Here is a 17,547-nt window from a genome sequence, read left to right on the forward strand (position 1 = left end):
GTGAAGTAAGCCCCTGGAAGGGTGCAGAGGGGGTCTTAGAAGGGGCTAAGCATCTGGCCCCATTATCTGATCATACCCATCCTCTGCATTATGGGGCAGCCATATCTTTTTGGTATCTCGGCGGGGAGGGCTCTGGGTGCTAGCCAAAACAAAGGGTGGTAATGCATTTCCCTGGGGCTGGGGGGTGGGCAAGGTTGGGGTTGCCCGGATTCATCACACGGGGGGTGAGGGGGAATGGTTGGTTTCAGGTGAAATCACACAAGTGGCGGTGACTTTACCAGGTTTCTGACAGTGCCTGGAGCCGCGCTACGCCCCCGTGGCTCTATTGGCAGCATCTTCCCCACTTCGCGGATTTACTCCCCGGCTGCTGGGCCCCTTCGTGGGGCTCGTCCCCGCTCCGCAGGCTTGTTGTTGTCACGTGGCCGGGGGGCGGGCCGGGCTCAGAGGGAGGAGGTGGAAAGTTTGTGGAGCGGCTGGGACTGGGGCTGGCGGGGACTGCAGCGGGCTGGGCGCTGTCTGCTTCTCCCTGCGGCCCCGGGGCATGAGCAGGACCTGCCGCCCGCGCTGAGAGCCGGCAGGTTGCGCCCGGGCGCCGTGGGCGAGAGCGGGGCGGCGGCCCAGGGAGCCCCGGCCATGAGCTGCTCGCTCCGCGCTGCCCCAGCTGCCGCGCTGGGCTTGCTGCTGCTGCTGCTCGGCCGCCTGGCGGGGAGCTCGGCCGCCGGCTCCCCCTCGTGCTCAGCTCCGTGCCGCTGCTTCGGGGACCTGCTGGACTGCAGCCGCCTCAAGCTGAGCCGGGTGCCCGAGCGGCTCCCGCAGGGGGTGCTGCAGCTGTGAGTATCCGGCGGGGCGGCGGGGGGACCCCAGCACGGTTCCTGCGCAAGGGGGGCTGGGCATGGCCGCGGGGGGACGGGACCCCAGCCCGCTCCGTTACCGCTCCGGCAGGGTGCGGCGGCGCAGCAACCCCCGAGTCCCCCTCAGCTCGGGGACTTGTCTGGGCTGGATTTGGAGGGTCTGGCCCTACAGCTGCGGGGGGAGGGGAGCTGCCTCCCGCCCTCCACGTCCGTAGAGTGGCGTCCCCAGCGCCCCCCTGTGCAGGCTGCAGCCCCTGCCCATCTCACGTCGGCTCAGCCGGGGCATGGGTCACCTAGGGGAGCGTCTCATCCCGCACATGTGACCGCTGCCTTCCTTATCCATCGCCCCGCCGGCCTCCTCCTACGCAGTAGTGCTGACTTGGGGGAACAGGACTCGGGACTGGGGGGGCATGGTCCCCATCACAAAATTGTCCAGAGGAGAAGGGGTGTAAGGGCCCTTTGCCACTTACAAGGCGCTGAGTGTTTTAGTGATGGAGAAAGTTTTTTATAGAGGCGAATAATGCGGGACTGGAGCTATTGGAAGTGACTTGTTCTTTCGCAAGTTGAGGCAGAGTCTGGTATCCTGCCAATAGGATGAAATAAAACTGATACTGAATTGAAATCTAGGGGGGTTATATTGGAGGGAGGGCTGGGGAAGAAGAGAGATGCTAAGATCGAATGTCTATTTCTGTTTTAAGTTTAAAAAAAACACTAGGAAAAAAAACCTTCTATAAGAAAACTGATTGCTGATAGGCATTGAAAATAATTGGGCCCAGAAAAGTTGCATACTGCTGTTACCAGAAAAAAAAACTGCATTCTGGTGACGTTATCTAATGAACAGTCTTTACAATTACACTATGCTTCGCAAAAATGTATCTTTTGTCGGTAGTGTCAAATTAGCTAGTGTGGAATTTATATCCTTTCCTATTGATCGTTTTTGTTTTTCTCTAGTAGTTTTAAGAAATGTATTAAGAAGGCAGCTTATCAGTTATTTTAGCAAGACAAACTTGAAGACTACTTAGTAACAAATATTAAAGTGTCATATTTAGAATATTTAATTTTAGTAATGAATATTTTTGAACAAATCATAAGATACTGACATTTCCTAAAATGAAGAAAAAAATGATACAATCTTTTTTACATTGATTCTTAATTTCTTTTCACTCATTTGACTTCTATATTTGTCTTATTAATTTTCCATTAAATTTCAAAAACAGATAGAGATAAAGACTTTAATGTAAACAGGAAGGCTTTCAATTAGTTTTGACTAATTCTGTTCAATTGCCTCATCTGGAGGTCATGCTTCTTTACTCATGAAGCATGGATGGCTGTATTGACAACATATGGAACTGAACATATGAATGACTTTGGGAGGTGAATATTTCCACGAGTAGTATTGGAAAGTATCTGTGAGAGAAAAGAAACTTAAATTTTCCTTTTGGTTGATATGGTTAAGATGTTTCAATTAAATACATATTGAACAATTCATTGTTCTACCTACTGAATGTTGATCCTTCTGATTCTTTTGAGTTGTCTCAGTAAGACAAAATAAATCTTTTGACAAAACTTATTAATATGTTAGAAAATTAGCATTCCTTTACCTTAATGCTGTTAACTTAACATTTGAATTTAACATTACGACAAACTAAAACTAAGGGGAAAGCATAGAACCTTTAATTGGAACTTATTTCTAAACGTTGTCTTTAAAATATATGTTGTGTTAACATAAATAACCAAATGTGTTGCCTTTTGCAATTATTTTAGTGATAGGCACTAAAATAAATTAGAGAGTTTTCTGGTTAGCACAATTGGAAGTGTAAATTGTTTTTATGTAAGTTCACATTCCTTTAAAGAAGTGAGAGAAAATAAGTTCCATTTGTATAAATAAATACTGGGCCTGTTGTAAGACATCCTGCTGTGATCACTCATTGGACAGCTGTGTCATTTGGTCTTAAATTCACAGGAGTACATCTTTGTAGGTGTCACCAAACCATGTGGTTTGGCTGCTTTTGTGTAAATGTTTCTTTTGTTTGTGTCAAATGCCTTAGAAGTGCCCTTGTTTCTTTCTTCCTTCCCTTCCCCTTAATAAGAGAGTGCAGAAATATGTGGCATTGTCTTTTACCTCCTCCTGTTTAGTATTTGGAATTTTGACTGCTCAAGGTGCAAGATTATTGGTTACCTGAAACTGAAAATTAAGTTTGAGTTAATGTGGTGATTGTTACTGCAAACTATTCACTTACAAATAGTAACAGATTTTGTGTATTTTGTTGACAAATAGAAGAAAATGTATATAATCTCGAAAGGGAGTAATTTAGTTCAAAATCTGCCAAGCCTCATTAGAAAAGATTGTAATATCCATTAGACCTAATTCTCAAGACCCTTGTGGTTCAGTGGGAGTTCTTGCTTGAGTTAGAATTTCAGGACTAAGCCCATATTGAATGTTTTCCCTCTCCTCTTCTGTCTCCCTATCCCCCAATGCCTCCAAAAAGTCTACTGATATATAGCATTATGAAGTGATGGCTCGGTCCTGTCTCATTCAACTTCTCACAAAATTAATTGAATGTTGTGCAAAAAATGCTGGATCGGAGCAGACCTTATGACTACAGACAGTGAAATTAAGAAAATGAGCTTCACTGTCTGAAGGTTGAGTGTTTGCATTCTGTTACTGTGCTGTCAAAGTTGCAGTTGCTCCATTGATACAGAAGCAGCCTCATGAAATGTAGTGTAAATAGAGGACTCCAACCAGCTTTATTGGGGATTTTAAAGTAAAGTGCATCATCTTCCTTAGTGCCATCTTCACATAATTTAATGGAAGTCCATTGAAAACAGAAAACTGATAAATATTTGTAATGGCTTTGTATATAAATATCCTTAAAGTTAGATTTCAGTTTACTTCTAGCATATGTGCTTTGAGATTGAAAGAATGTTGCTTTGTTAGAATTAATGTTTCAAAGCCAGAATTGGGGGAGGGAAAGCAAATACTTGCCAGTGCTTTCGTTATTTTTAAATTCTCATTGGAATTTTAGAATATGTCTTACCAGGTTCACCTTGGAATGCCAAAGCTGTCAATGAGACAGAAGGGAGCATCTAAAAGATGGTTTCAGCTAGTGTTTGTACTGCATTTTTAGTATTTACATTTTATAAATCCTCTAGTTCTTTACCAGAATTGCCAGAAAAAAAACTCCTTATGGTTTTCACAGCTGTTTTTCAATATTTTCCAGACTAAAACTTTAACATAGCAAGCTGATTTATGAGTCACTTTGGATCAGTGTCTTAAAAAGCCAGGCTGTAGCTGTTTTGTTTTTTAGCTTTCCTGATTTCTGCTGAATTAGCAGCTCTAAAGGCCCAATGGGATTGATTAAGAAGCTGTTGCTGGATTTGCATTTTAAAATTGCACTTGAGGCTCAGGTTTCTGAGTTCTCTAAGGAAGAAGATGATAATTGCAACTAAGTGTTGTAAATTAAGTTAGGGTCTAAAAATTGTATTTATATAGTGTGTGTGAAAATGGAGAGGTACCACCTCTTCTGTATTAGGCCATCCCTTTGGTTTTTCATTACATAAATATTAACACTTTAAAGTTGCAGTTCAGCTTTCCAATGAAGAAGCCTAGTATGAAAGATTGTTAATGCAAAAGTAACTAAATATGAATAATTTTCTTTCATAAAACAGGTTCTTAAAGGACAGGGTCAAAGAGGCTTGAAACACTGCAGCACATAAGTACCGGTATTACTGTTCTGTTGCAGTATAAATTTTTAAGTGAAGAGTGGAACATATAGTTTCTACTGTCTAGTAAGAATTTCTTAAATGTAAATTTGGTGTCTATAAAGTCTCTGAATTCAGTCCCCATTACATCTTTCATGACTCTTAGAATTCCAGTAGTAAAAGTAACCATAGGAGAGAGTTTCTTTCGCCATTTAATATGGTTTTAGTGTGGAGGAGAGAATCAAAAATGGAAAATATTTTGCAACCATAGTATTTAGTGTTTCCCACTCCTAAGTGGAAATAAAAAAAAATACCAGTCCACTTGCACCTCACTTTCTTAGTGGGTTTTAATTCAAGGGCGGTAGTTAGATTTTGTGTTGGGTTTTGTTTTTTTTAAAAAGTCTGTATCTTACATTTTTATGCCTAGGGCTCATGAGAAACTATAGATTTAAATTTCACCTAAAATACTTTTTCTAATTGCTAATTTTCTAACTGTAGTTGATTCACATTCAAAAGTTCTGTCTTCACTTATAGTTCACCTGCAAGGAACAAACTTCCCCATAACATTTCTAAAAAAAAAAAAGATTAAAATTGAAACTGTGGCCTTATTAACTGCTTTTTATTTTTATTGTATGTAATGTTAAACAAAAAAAATACACAAGTATGTGTCCTTGAGAGAGAAGGCTCAGAATTGACTGTTTTTGTTGCTACTTTTATCTCCTATTTGAAAAACTGTTGTAAGTGAATCAATGTGGAGTTTCTAGATGTATGTATTTTAAAAAGTAGATGCCACATGCAAAATTTGTGGGTATCTGCAGCATTAAAAACACAAATTTTGTTTGAAACAAAATGTAAGTTGTTACACTCACGGTTGCCTTGATAGACTCCATATGGATGTGAGCTTGAGCTATGAGTGAAAGTGTCTGGCTCCAGTGTGGTGATCATGCACAGCAGTGGTTGTAATTGCAGGATTTTTATAGTTTAAAGACTCTGCCAATTTTTTTTACATGTTATAACTCTAGCAGAACAAATCTACTCATGTCTGTTACTCTCTGGTGGGTCCTTAGGCAAACATGTTTTAAATAAACCTTTTGCAGGGTTTTTAGATGAAATGAAGAAATGCAGGTTTTAGCAGTGATGTTGAAAACTCTTAGTTGAAATAATTGCTGATTCCTAATTCTTGTCTAATGATGATGAGCAGTAACATATTAGGCTCTAATAGCCATGACTTCATAGAATTTTGACTGTTATTTGCGTACTTATCATAATCCCTACAGACAGACCAAAGCCAAATATTGAATTAAGTTTGAGGTGGTGGTGGGGAGTCCTTACTAACTCTCTTTTAAAGTAAAAAGTTTAATTCAGATCACTTTTAAAATCTATTTCTTTGTTGTAGGAGACTTCAAGATTTGTTTTTGAGTGAAAGGGTGAAGATGTCAAATTAAATATATATGTGTGGTTTTTAAATGTAAAATAAGTGGATTTTTCTCAAATCTAGGGTCTGACGGATGGCTACTCTGGTTTTTTAAACAGTGAAAGAATTAATCTTCCACTTTAAGTGTGACCAACCTCATTTACAGGAGAGCTCAGTCATGCTAACAAGACTAACATTTGTAGGTTTTTGAAAATGTTAGAACTGAACTGGTTTCCCATCTTCAAGATGAAGCTCCTTAGGTGCTTAGTCCATTTGCTGTCTCTGGACACAGCATACACTGCTCACTCTAAGAGGACACATGTAGAACTTCGCTGACATCATTTGAACTTTCTGATTAATAAACCATGCTAACATGAAGCCCTGTGGGGTTCTCAGTCTGGCATGGAAGAGAGCTGAATTTTATGACACAAGGTTGTTTCCTTAAATACAAGTTTTTATGCTGAAGTTCTGAGTAGGATATAGACTGGCTTTTAAATGTAGGTTGGTTTCAGTCCTATTTGTCTATTTACAGCTGCCAATACTACATATGATCAGTATTAACTTTGTGTACATGAGAATAGAATTCTAAATCAAATGAAAACATCAATTCTGTTTCATGCTTTCTTTCCTGTTGTGTCTAGGCTTTGCAAGTTGTTTTAGATTATTTGGTTAAAAACTATAAATGAAACTAACACATCCTATTCTTTTGAGCCTATATTAAAATGTAAGACTCAAGTGCAGCTCCATCTGTGAATTTCTCTTATAGTAGCCAAGAGGCTACTTTACCTACACTTTTTTTCTGTATGACATGGTTTCCTTGACAATGTGTGTATATATATATGAAGCTTCCCATGGATGTTAAGACTTTTTCGTGCTATTGCCTTTTTAAAAAACGAAAGGGATTGTTCAGTCGCAAAACACCACATACAAACTAAAGGCCTTTCTTTCCAGTTATTGGCAGTGGTCAAAGCATTTAAAATCACCTTCCTTGTTTTCACAAAACAATACTTGAGTGAGTTTCTATTGTAATTTTATTGGTAGCAAAACTAAAATGTAGATTAGACTACAGGTTCAGTCTAAATATGTATTATGAGAGCTAGTAAAAATATACCTGATATTTCAAAAGTAACATCTCATCTATTTTTGTAATCTCCTAGGGACTTAAGTCACAACAGATTATCTTCAATCAAAGCCAGTTCCTTGAGTCACCTTCATAGTCTTCGAGAAATGTAAGTGATTTGTGTGTGTTGGGGTATAAAAATAATGTACTTTTCTGTAAGGATGGCTCTCTGAGAGACAAAGGTGTGTGCTCTTATAGTGCTGTGTGCTGCAATAAGTGAGTTTATAATTAACTTTTGAATTTTAGGGGATATTCAGCAATTTAACATATATAGCATATGCACTCCTTGTTTATGTTGCAACAGACTTTCTTTTTTGATCCCAACAGAAAACTGAACAATAATGAATTGGAGACCATACCTAATCTGGGACCAGTCTCTGCAAATATTACTCTTCTGTCCTTGTAAGTAGACTTTGATGGTGCTCTTTCTAACTGTAAAGATGAAAAAAATAGTGGAAATTTGCATTGATGTTAAAGTAAAAAAAATTGGAAGTTTCTCAGATTGTGGCTGGGAAGTTGCTTATATGATGTTGCATCAGGTTATTTAAAAATATATATGTGTATGTATACAGACGCTTGTGTGGGTACACACAAAAATTAAACTTAATCCTAGTAGTTTTTGATGCTTCCCTAAGATATAGACAAACTGTATTAGTAGTATTAATTTGTATTGTGGTAGTGCCTGCAGGCCCCAACCACAGTCAGGACTCTGTTGTGCTAGGCACTGTACAAACGCTAGTAACTAGCATGCAAAAACTTGTATAATGCAGGCCTTCAAAACAAAAGTTTGTGTCTCTTGGGTGAAATTCTGCCTTCTATTGATGTCCGTGACAAAACTCCCGTTGACATTAGTGGACCAAGGATTTCACTCCTTAATTTTAGGACACATATATGATATGTAGACTAGGATTCAGAATAAATCATGTGCCAGTAACTTTGCTACAGCTTGTTTGGTCTATCGAGTGTGTGAGAAAGAGAGACAGAATTATTTCCTGTTATTGCAGATGTTACACAAGCTTTTGTTTGGTTTAGTTTGCATGCGATATGTTTATAATGAACCATCATATTACTAAAAGTATGTCACCTGCGCTCAAAGGCAGAATTTTTACATTCAGGAAAAGCAGATATCAAGTTAAAATGAAGGGACTCAAAACAGAGATGACTTGATTTTCATTTCAATGGGAAACTTGCATAACACTTATGTTTTCTTTTCTGTTCATGGCTTTTGATCAGCTTTCATAAAATGTGTGTATGAGGATACTTAAAATAGTAATGTCTAACTACGTTTTAATTATTTTTTCATAAACTGTCCAATACCGACATACTAAAACATGAGTATTTAGCTGAGGGGTTTACAAGCAGGATTTTTTAGTGTTAAAGCGGTGTTGTTTAGCCCTACTCTTAATACAGATTGCAAGCTGCCTTGCAGAAGAGGCCTCTGAAGAGTTAAAACAATACAGTACATTTTGGGAAGCTGTTCAATTAATTAAATTGATCACTATTCAATTGCTTACATCTGGTGATTTATAGGGGGTTTGTTTTTACTCTGATCCTAGGTCAGCTAAGTCAGCTGGTGCAGCCGCTGTGTCTGCACTGCTCTGTTTGAATAAGAATTAGGTGACATTTGATACTGATGTGGTTTTTCTACAGATCAAAATCAGAAAAGAATGAAAGAAAAAGCAGATGGTGTCTGACAAATAACTACTGAATTTAAACACACTATCTACTTTCATATTACATTAGTGTTGACGCTTTTTTTACAGTGACACATCATTCTATAGTTTAATCATTGTATTGAGTCTCAAATATACCGTACATTTAACTATTAAGTGCCCTTCTTTTTAAGAGTCTGTTTACCATGAGATTAGAAACCTTTGCATAATAAAGCATTAGAAATCTTTCCTGTCTTGTTTCAAAATGTATGCAAAGTTGAGAATTTGTCCTAAAGCATCCTCAACCCCTTTCCATGGAAATTAAACTCTAGTTCAGAGGAACCTAAAATTATCCTTCTGCAGCTGTGAAAAGAATTTTTTGATAAAATGAATTAATCCAGCCGCAGCTGGATATTTGTCCCACAACCGTGGATCACTAGCTTAGTTTAGTTTACCCACCTGGCCAAACATGGAGAAATCTTTATTAGATTTGATTTGTGCACTGTGTTCTGATTTTAATTTTAAAGTACCCCTTAAAAGTGTTTCAGCTGCCATGCACTGAAGGTATTGCTTGGGAGCTGGCTTGTTGCCATTCTGCTTTGAAGCCCGTGCCATGCCTATGTATGATGTCAGGAAACTCCTGAGTATGCTCAGTGGACCTGAATTAAAGTTACTAATGTTTACCATATACCTCATGACTACTGTGGAGAATCATTGGAATTAGAAATAGAAGAGACCTATTAAGCCATCTAGTGCATTCCACTATCAGTGTAAAACTAATTTGTAGAGCATATTATGCAATGCTCTGTTGGAATGGGTAGTCAGAAAAGAAAGCTAGAGAATGGTATTTCATGGTTCAGGGGGAAAAATTCTCTTGCCCCCAAGGTTTTTCCCCCCAAAGACACCTCACAAACTAGGGATTGTTAATGGCGCAGAGGGTCACAACTTCATTAAATAAACTAGTATGTAAATAAACAGAGGAATGGACATACTCTTTGCAGCAGTGAATGGCTGTAGCTGGTTGGTAGGTCTATAAAAGAATGTACAATATATGTGTTGATGTGTGATAATGATATATCAGTCTAATGGCATAATTTTTGTTGTTTAGAGATAAAGAAAGAAACAGAATACTGCTTGACTTTTTTTCTCATAGACTTTAAGGTCAGAAGGGACCATTATGATCATCTAGTTTGACCTCCTGCACAATGCAGGCCACAGAATCTCACCCACCCATCCTAAATTCAGTTTGTAGAGCTGGCAGTTTTGGGGAAAAAAAAAAACAAAACAAAAACCCCAATCTTATAACTGAGCTAATTTGATGTATATAAGTCAGTGGAAGAGAACAATATACAGCAGTATGATGTAACTTTTTAAAGATGGTTTTCAGAGACTGCTTGAAGCAAACTTCTGATGAACTCTTTAGGATCTTAGTTTTCATGGAAAAAGGAGATTGTGAAATCTTCCCAATGCAAACAACTATTGTGTTCCTTAGTCTTGGTTCTGACTCTCAATAGCAGAAAAAAAGGGCGTGTTAATTTACCTAAATGGGCGTTATCCTTCTGAAGGTTGATTTGATTACATTTCTTACAAGATGCGCACAAAAGCTAGCCAGCTTGTTCAACAAGTCTTTTAGGAATGCTGCGTAGGGTGCCTTGATACGCTTTTCTTTCCTTGCCAGACTATAATGGCCTAGGATCTCTCTTCGAAGCAGTGGAAACTTCTCCTCCCTAGCAACTGTTAGTACAGTTCTGGAACCTTAAAATTCCACAGAGTGAATTCCACAGAGGGTATGTCTATAAGTACAGTGCGGCAGTGGCGCAGCTGTACTGATACAGGTGCGCCGCTACAGCACATCTTGAGAAGACACTCTATGCTTACAGGAGAGAGCTCTCCCGTTGGCATAAAAAAACCACCTCTGTGAGCAGCAGAAGGTGTGTCAGTGGGAGAAGCTCTCTCTCTCTGACATAGTGCTGTGCACACAAGTGTTTATGTTGGTATAACTTATGTCGCTCAGAGGGTGGAATAGTCACACTGCTGAGCAACATACATTTTGCTAACATAGCCTGAGTAACAGATGCTCCCTAAGCTGCAGGGCATGTACAGTCCTAAGGGCTTGATAGGCAATGTAAGTCTTGACTTAACTAACACTGACTCACGTAACTGCTGAAGAATATACTCAAAATGTCTAGTAAATGCCCTTGTGTGGCATAACAGGACATTACTTGGCACACTGTGATGTTCCTTGAGAAATTCCTGAGGGGACCTTTTATCAGCAGTAGCATCTCTTTAACCAAACTGTTTCAGGTTTGGTTTTTGAATAAAATGATCATGGTTTAAATCAGGGGTCTCAAACTCTAATGACCACAAGGGCCACGTGAGGTCTAGTGCATTGGCCTGAGGGCCGCATCACTGACACCCCTTCCATGAGGCCCCGCCCCTGCCTCATCTCTTCCCACACCTTCCCTGCCCCTTTCCACCCCCTTCCTCAAAGTCCCCACCCCAACGCTGCCCCTTCCCTGTCACCAGGGGGTGCAGGGTGTGGCAGGAGCTCAGGGCAGGGAGTGAGGTACAGGAGGTGTGCAGGTGCAGCAGGGGGCTCAGGGCAGGGAGTTGGTGTGTAGGATGCAAGAGGGGTGAGGGATGTGGCAGGTAGCTAAGGGCAGGGAGTGCAGGAGGCGTGTGGGGTGCGGCAGGGGGCTCAGGGCAGGGAGTTGGGGTGCAGGAGGAGTGCGGGGTGTGGCAGGGGGCTCAGGGCAGGGAGTTGGGGTGCAGGAGGAGTGTGGGGTGCAGCAGGCGCTCAGGGAAGAGAGTTAGGGTGCAGGAGGAGTGCGGGGTGTGGCAGGGGGCTCAGGGCAGGGAGTTGGGTGCAGGAGGGGTGTGGGGTGCGGCAGGGGGCTCGGCAGGGAGTTGGGTGCAGAAGGGGTGTGGGGTACGGCAGGGGCTCAGGGCAGGGAGTTGGGTGCAGGAGGGGTGTGGGGTGCAGCAGGGGGCTCAGGGCAGGGAGTTGGGCGCAGGAGGGATGCGGGGTGTGGCAGGGAGTTGGGTGCAGGAGGGGTGTGGGGTGCGGCAGGGGGCTCAGGGCAGGGAGTTGGGTGCAGGAGGGGTGTGGGGTGCAGCAGGGGGCTCAGGGCAGGGAGTTGGGCGCAGGAGGGATGCGGGGTGTGGCAGGGAGTTGGGTGCAGGAGGGGTGTGGGGTGCGGCAGGGGGCTCAGGGCAGGGAGTTGGGTGCAGGAGGGGTGTGGGGTGTGGCAGGGGGCTCAGGGCAGGGAGTAGGGTGCAGGAGGGGTGCGGGGTGCAAGCTCTGGCCCGGCGCCACTTACCTAGAGCGGCTCCAGGATGGCAGCGGCGTGCATCGGGGCCAGGGCAGGCTCCTGGCCCTACGCTGTGCCATGCCGTTCCGCTCCGCTCTGGGAAGCAGCCAGAACCACGGCCCCTGGGGGAGCGGGGTTGGGCACAGGGCTCTGCTGCTGCTCCTCCAGGTACCTCCCATGAAGCTCCCATTGGCCGCGGTTCCCTGTTCCCAGCCAATGGGAGCTGAGTGGGGTGGTACGTTGTAGAAGCAACGCAGGAGCCCTCTGCCTCCTTCCCCCTCCCCTCCGGCCCAAAGGGACGTGATGCTCGCCACTTAAGGGAGTGGTGTGGGGCTCGCGGCGCAACAGGGGGAAATCCCATGGGCCGGATTCAGCCCACGGGTTGTAGTTTGCACACCCCTGGCCTGGAGGTAGGCAGAGGGGCAGGGGGGAACGGGGAGCTTGGTGAGCCACACAGAAGAGTCCCGCGGGCTGCGTGTTTGAGACCCCTGGTTTAAACCAAAAATGGAACTGACTTCTCTGACCTACTCTTGGTTGTTTCTGACTCTTCAGATTACACATACAATATCATTTATTTTTCTGTGGGAGAAAAAATGAGCTCTACATCAATTCAGTCCCTAGTTTCCTGCAAATTTGGGTAATCCAAAACTAACACATACTTCTAGTCACTAGAATTTAATTATTAAATATGTAATGTTAACTCAATACAATGTAAACATTTTTTGGGTATACTGGATTTAACAACTACCACAAATATTTACACTGGCTATACATAGTAATATAGTCTCATTTATCTATCCCTAGAACTAAAATATTTTAGATGTTTCCTTATTTGCATTCCTCAAATGCTTGTAAAGCCAGTTACAACTAACATAGGACTGTTTTTAAAACTTGTGATAGTTTCATGCTACAAAACTTTGCAATTCTGGGGGAAAAAAGCAAGTTGTTTTAAGTATTGCTGGTTGTTGATCACTTATTTGCTATTTTGTCAAGCTTAGAAGTGAATGCTAAATGCCCCAACAGTTAGAGACATCTTTGAATAAAATTTAAATCAGTATTTAGGTGACTCAAAACAAAAACTTTACTTCTGCTTCTTGCTCTACATGGCAACCTAAAGTCGACTAAACTGATGGTGTCATATTAATCCTGGGGAGATTTAGTGAGGGAGAAGGGACCTGATAAATGAGTGAGGTGGTACGTAGGTTAAAACTAAAGGGAACACGATTTGTCAGCTAACACAACCACGCTGTTGTGTGGATGCAGGTTAGCAACGCTCAAGTGCTTCTAGCCCTCCAATGTGTTCCCACATTTTCCCTGCCTGCCATGCCCAGATAAGGCAGATAAGTTTTCCCGCAGTTCACTGGCAAAGAATTAATAAAATAGCCCAGCTTACTACATTAAGGATGTGCACCCCACAATTTGTGTTTTTTCTCAGTGTGACTGAGATAGGTTAACTGGAGAGAAGTAATATGAGTGTCGATTTGAGCTAACTCTGCAGTAACTACGTAGCCAGAGTCTTGCATGACTTTTTAATGCTCAATTCTGTACCTAATGTGGGATGAACTTTGAAATTAAAAAGTGCAAAAAACATACAGGTAATCAGTTTTTAAAAAGTCACTTGTCCTTCATAGCATGAGTCCATTCTCTAGAAGAGCCTTATGGTTCATCATAATTACTTAGGTTGGTATAACTTTAATCCCAGGGGATGACAAACTACTTAATATGTAGCTAAGAACACTTGAAGCTACTTCTGGGGTGGCACATGATTGTTTCAGTGTATAACAACATTGTAAAGCAGTTCAGGAAAGGAAGGAAATTATACCATATCCAACACAATGGGCACTATACAATAGGGAAACTTTAGGCATGTGGGATATAATTTGGCCTCAGCACCAGGGTATAATAATTTCCATGTGTTTGAAAAAAGTATAATGTGATACTTAATTACCACAAGTGGTTAGGGACCTCTCTTTATATATTAATATTGTCTGAAAAATTAACTTTCATTGGTTTCAGTACTCCCTCATAAGGAAGAGGGCCTTCTGTGAAATTGCAACACTTCTGCAACACCTATGTTTTCTTTGAAGATATCAAAAATATTGACCAAACTGGAGTCTACTTTATTTATGGGATCATATAAAATACAACCTATGGTGTTACACGTATGATGTAACCAGTATAGGTCATCCTTCAGTACCTCAGAAAATGAAAGGCAGGTTTCAGTGTCTTCGGAGACCCTGAAAGACCTTTATTGTGTTGGGATACTGGGGGTATTTTTTTGCCTTAAACCTATTATACCTAAACTTACAAATAAACTTAGAGCTTCCAAAAAAAAAGAGGGGGAGGAGAAGAAGAAATACATCAGATTTATAAGCTAAGACCCAAAAATGTGAAGGGTCTTTCAGGGACTCACAAGCCATTGATGTATTGTATAAGCGCTATTGTCTCTCACAATAAGGAAACTACACATTCTGAGATGTGTATTCCATATAGCTTGAAAGACTCCAATTAGAATATCTTAAAATAATGAAGTCTGAAATCTTAGGGAAATTCTTTAAGTAGTAAGCTTAGATTATTTTTTTAATTTTGTCCAGAGTGACGAGTTCAGATGGAAAAATTCTTGTAACAACCGTTGTAAATCACTGACCTGTACCGAACAAAAATCAAGTTTGTCTAAAGCTAGACTGGAAAATTTAAAGTTCTGACAAAATATGTGAAGTAATTTGTAGACTTTTCTATGTCTTTAGTGTCTCTATAGTATTGGCAGGAATGAGAAAATACTTGATTCAAGTGGAATAATATTTCTTCTAATATAAAACTTGTGAAAAGTGCCATATAGACAACTCTAGAGAGAGTGAAATATTTTGTTTTATATCCATAGGATAGGTTCAGCATGGACTGCATCAGCTAGACAATTTGTCAGACTAGTATATTAAAAACATTCTTCAACCATGTTCTGGGCAAGCTACCTTTAGGAGGAGGTTCAACACATTAAATACCATGGCCATTCAATTCTGAGCTTTGTGATGGCCCAATCAGGTGTCAGTATTGATGGAAGTTCTTGTGTTGTAGCCACTTGTTTTTACTTGGCACTAGACTGAAACCACATGGTCATTTTTCTAAAGGTCATCAGACAGCCTTCAGACTGCAATTACTTTGAATGCATGACCCAGAGTTGAAAGATTGTGCATCCACAGATTGCCTCATTACCAGTGTGCTTGACAATGTTCAGTATTAAAACAAAATCCCTTGCATTCCAGATAGTATTGTTAAAATAAGAGCTTTAGATCAGTTTACCGAATGCACTGAAATTGAATTTAAATACAAACATTTTATTTTTATACATATTACTTACTTTTGGGAAAATTACTTTTGCTGATTTGTACTATTGTGTGTATGTTATTTTTAGTCATCTCTCTCTCTCTGATCACAGAGGTCGGAAGGTTTAAATTTAAAGTTGGTTGACAAAACTATTCCAACTTTCTTGGCCCAGATCAAGTTGAGAGTTCTACTTTCTGGTCAGCTGCTCTAAAATTCGTCTAATGGTTTTGTTAACCTAAAAGCTAAAATCAATTGCTGTGTTGGAAAAATGTAAAATGATTCTATTTTGATTGCAATCAAAAATTTTGCAGCACTCAATTTTTTTAAAATATTGTCTCAGTTGCTCAGCTTTATAAATGTATATATTCAGAGAGAGAAAAATTATAGAAAGCTGTGATGGATCAAAATAATGAGTTCTATAAAGGTGTTTTTTCTCTCATTGCTTATCTAGCCTGTGTAAACTTTCAAGGTGTCTTTAGGTTTCAGTCTTTATCAGGCCCAGTGAGTGACTCTTCTGAAATTTAAGAATAAGTTGACATCAGTATGGAGATTAAGCTTTGATTAGGAGGAGCCAAGGTTCATCTTTGCACATGTTAGATGTTTTTCTGCTATCTTGCCTCATTGCCATTGATTCTGACTTTAGCTATCACCAAAGTCTCCTCAGTGGGCCGTGTACTTAAGTCCTTTTTGGATTACACATTCAGATGACAAGGGAACCAGTTACAACACGATTGTTTCTTGAGATGGCTAAAGCAATTGCTCCATTATGTGATGTAGATAGGACCTAACTATGTTTTGGCAATTTGAATTTTGCCACATTCTGTGGTATTTTAAGCATGTCAGTGGACAAAAGTATAACAAAGTTCTCTCTGCATATGAGGATTTTAGAGTGCTTGGGGCCTTTGATGCTATCAACCTAGCCATCTAATCTAAAAAGGTATTTATCCTTTAGCTAGCCTTTTAACTCTTAAAAATGGAGAAGAAAAGCTGTTTCTTATCTGTAAGAAGTTTTTTGTTTAAATCGGTTAAACAAGTTGTCTGATGTATAGCTAAAAGCGCATAAATTGACCGTTAGTCGGTTTAATTCTTCTGGCTAAAATGAATTTTTAAGGGCCAGGTCCCATTACTGGGAAGAATGAAAAATGGCTTCTCTTGAGGATTACTGGATGGTTTACTAGCTAGCTATTTTCATCCTTGTTTCCATGTTAAAAACCATATGGCAATCAATCAAAAGGTCACATAATTTCAAAGTATTTGTGTTACTGATTGCCTAGATAGAATACTTGAACAATGTTCTTCAGGCGTTAGAACTTGCATTGTCTCATCCAGGTCCTGATTCATTGAAATACAGCATACTTAAACATGCCTAACTTTAAATGCCTGAGTAGTCCTACTAATTCCAGTGAGATTTCTCATGTGCTTAAAGTAAATTGTGTGCTTAAGTGCTTTGCTGAACTATGTCTCTAATCTAAGTAACCTCCTTTGAATGTTTGAAGATGATCTTATACTACTACTCTATGTCCATTTCTTAAATAGAGATGGAAATGTGAGTTAAATATTTGTTTTAAGACAATGGCCATTATGCTCCAAGATCTTATTCTCAAATGAAATTGCACAAATTTAAGAAAACATACAGAATAGTTTGTCCACCTCCACACTTGCTCAAATGTAGTGTAATGGGCAATGTGAAGGGGCAATGTTTGAATCAGGGTGGCAATTTGACGCATCTTTGGCTATGTCTTAATGAGAGAATCTTAACAAATGCCTAAATCAGGAGGACAAAATCATCAAAGATGACTGTCTGGAGGGGATAGGTGTCAGGGGGATCCAGGGCAACAAACTGGCAGGAACCCACCTCTTTGCCATCTTGCAATAGCAAAGGCATGGATCAGTGCACATTCCAAAGGTTATCTTTACAAGTACACCTTTACCCCGCTATAACGCGGTCCTCAAGAGCCAAAAAATCTCACCGCCTGATAGGTGAGACTGCGTTATATCGGGTTTGGTATGCTTGTATGTCATGCCGGACTGACTGGCTTCCCCGGCGATGATTTAAAGGGCCCGGTGCTCCAGCTGCTGCAGGGAGCCCAAGGCCCTTTAAATCACCGCCTACCAGATGAGAGACATGAAATATCGGGAGGTGGAAGGGGGGGTCGCTGGTGGAGCAAAAGGGTGG

General features: G+C 40.8%; 1 protein-coding gene across 4 annotated transcripts in view; it reads left to right on the plus strand.

The window, feature by feature from the left end:
• The first annotated feature begins 444 nt into the window (after positions 1-444).
• Positions 445-17,547, plus strand: part of LRIG3 (leucine rich repeats and immunoglobulin like domains 3) — a 50,492-nt gene continuing 33,389 nt past the window's right edge. Inside the window, exons 1-3 of one of the 4 annotated variants that reach the window (XR_005591596.1) lie at positions 445-830; positions 7,125-7,196; positions 7,415-7,489. Coding sequence is in view for 3 of the 4 variants with exons in the window: in XM_039516473.1 (XP_039372407.1) it covers positions 634-830; positions 7,125-7,196; positions 7,415-7,489 (344 nt within the window). In the remaining variant the exon portion in view is untranslated. Of the gene's footprint in view, positions 831-2,160; positions 2,226-5,576; positions 5,609-7,124; positions 7,197-7,414; positions 7,490-17,547 lie in introns of those variants that run through there. The other 3 variants (XM_039516473.1, XM_039516486.1, XM_039516496.1) reach the window with 3 other exon arrangements.

Source organism: Mauremys reevesii, linkage group 1, assembly GCF_016161935.1.
Source record: "Mauremys reevesii isolate NIE-2019 linkage group 1, ASM1616193v1, whole genome shotgun sequence".
NCBI classification, from domain to species: Eukaryota; Metazoa; Chordata; order Testudines; family Geoemydidae; genus Mauremys; species Mauremys reevesii.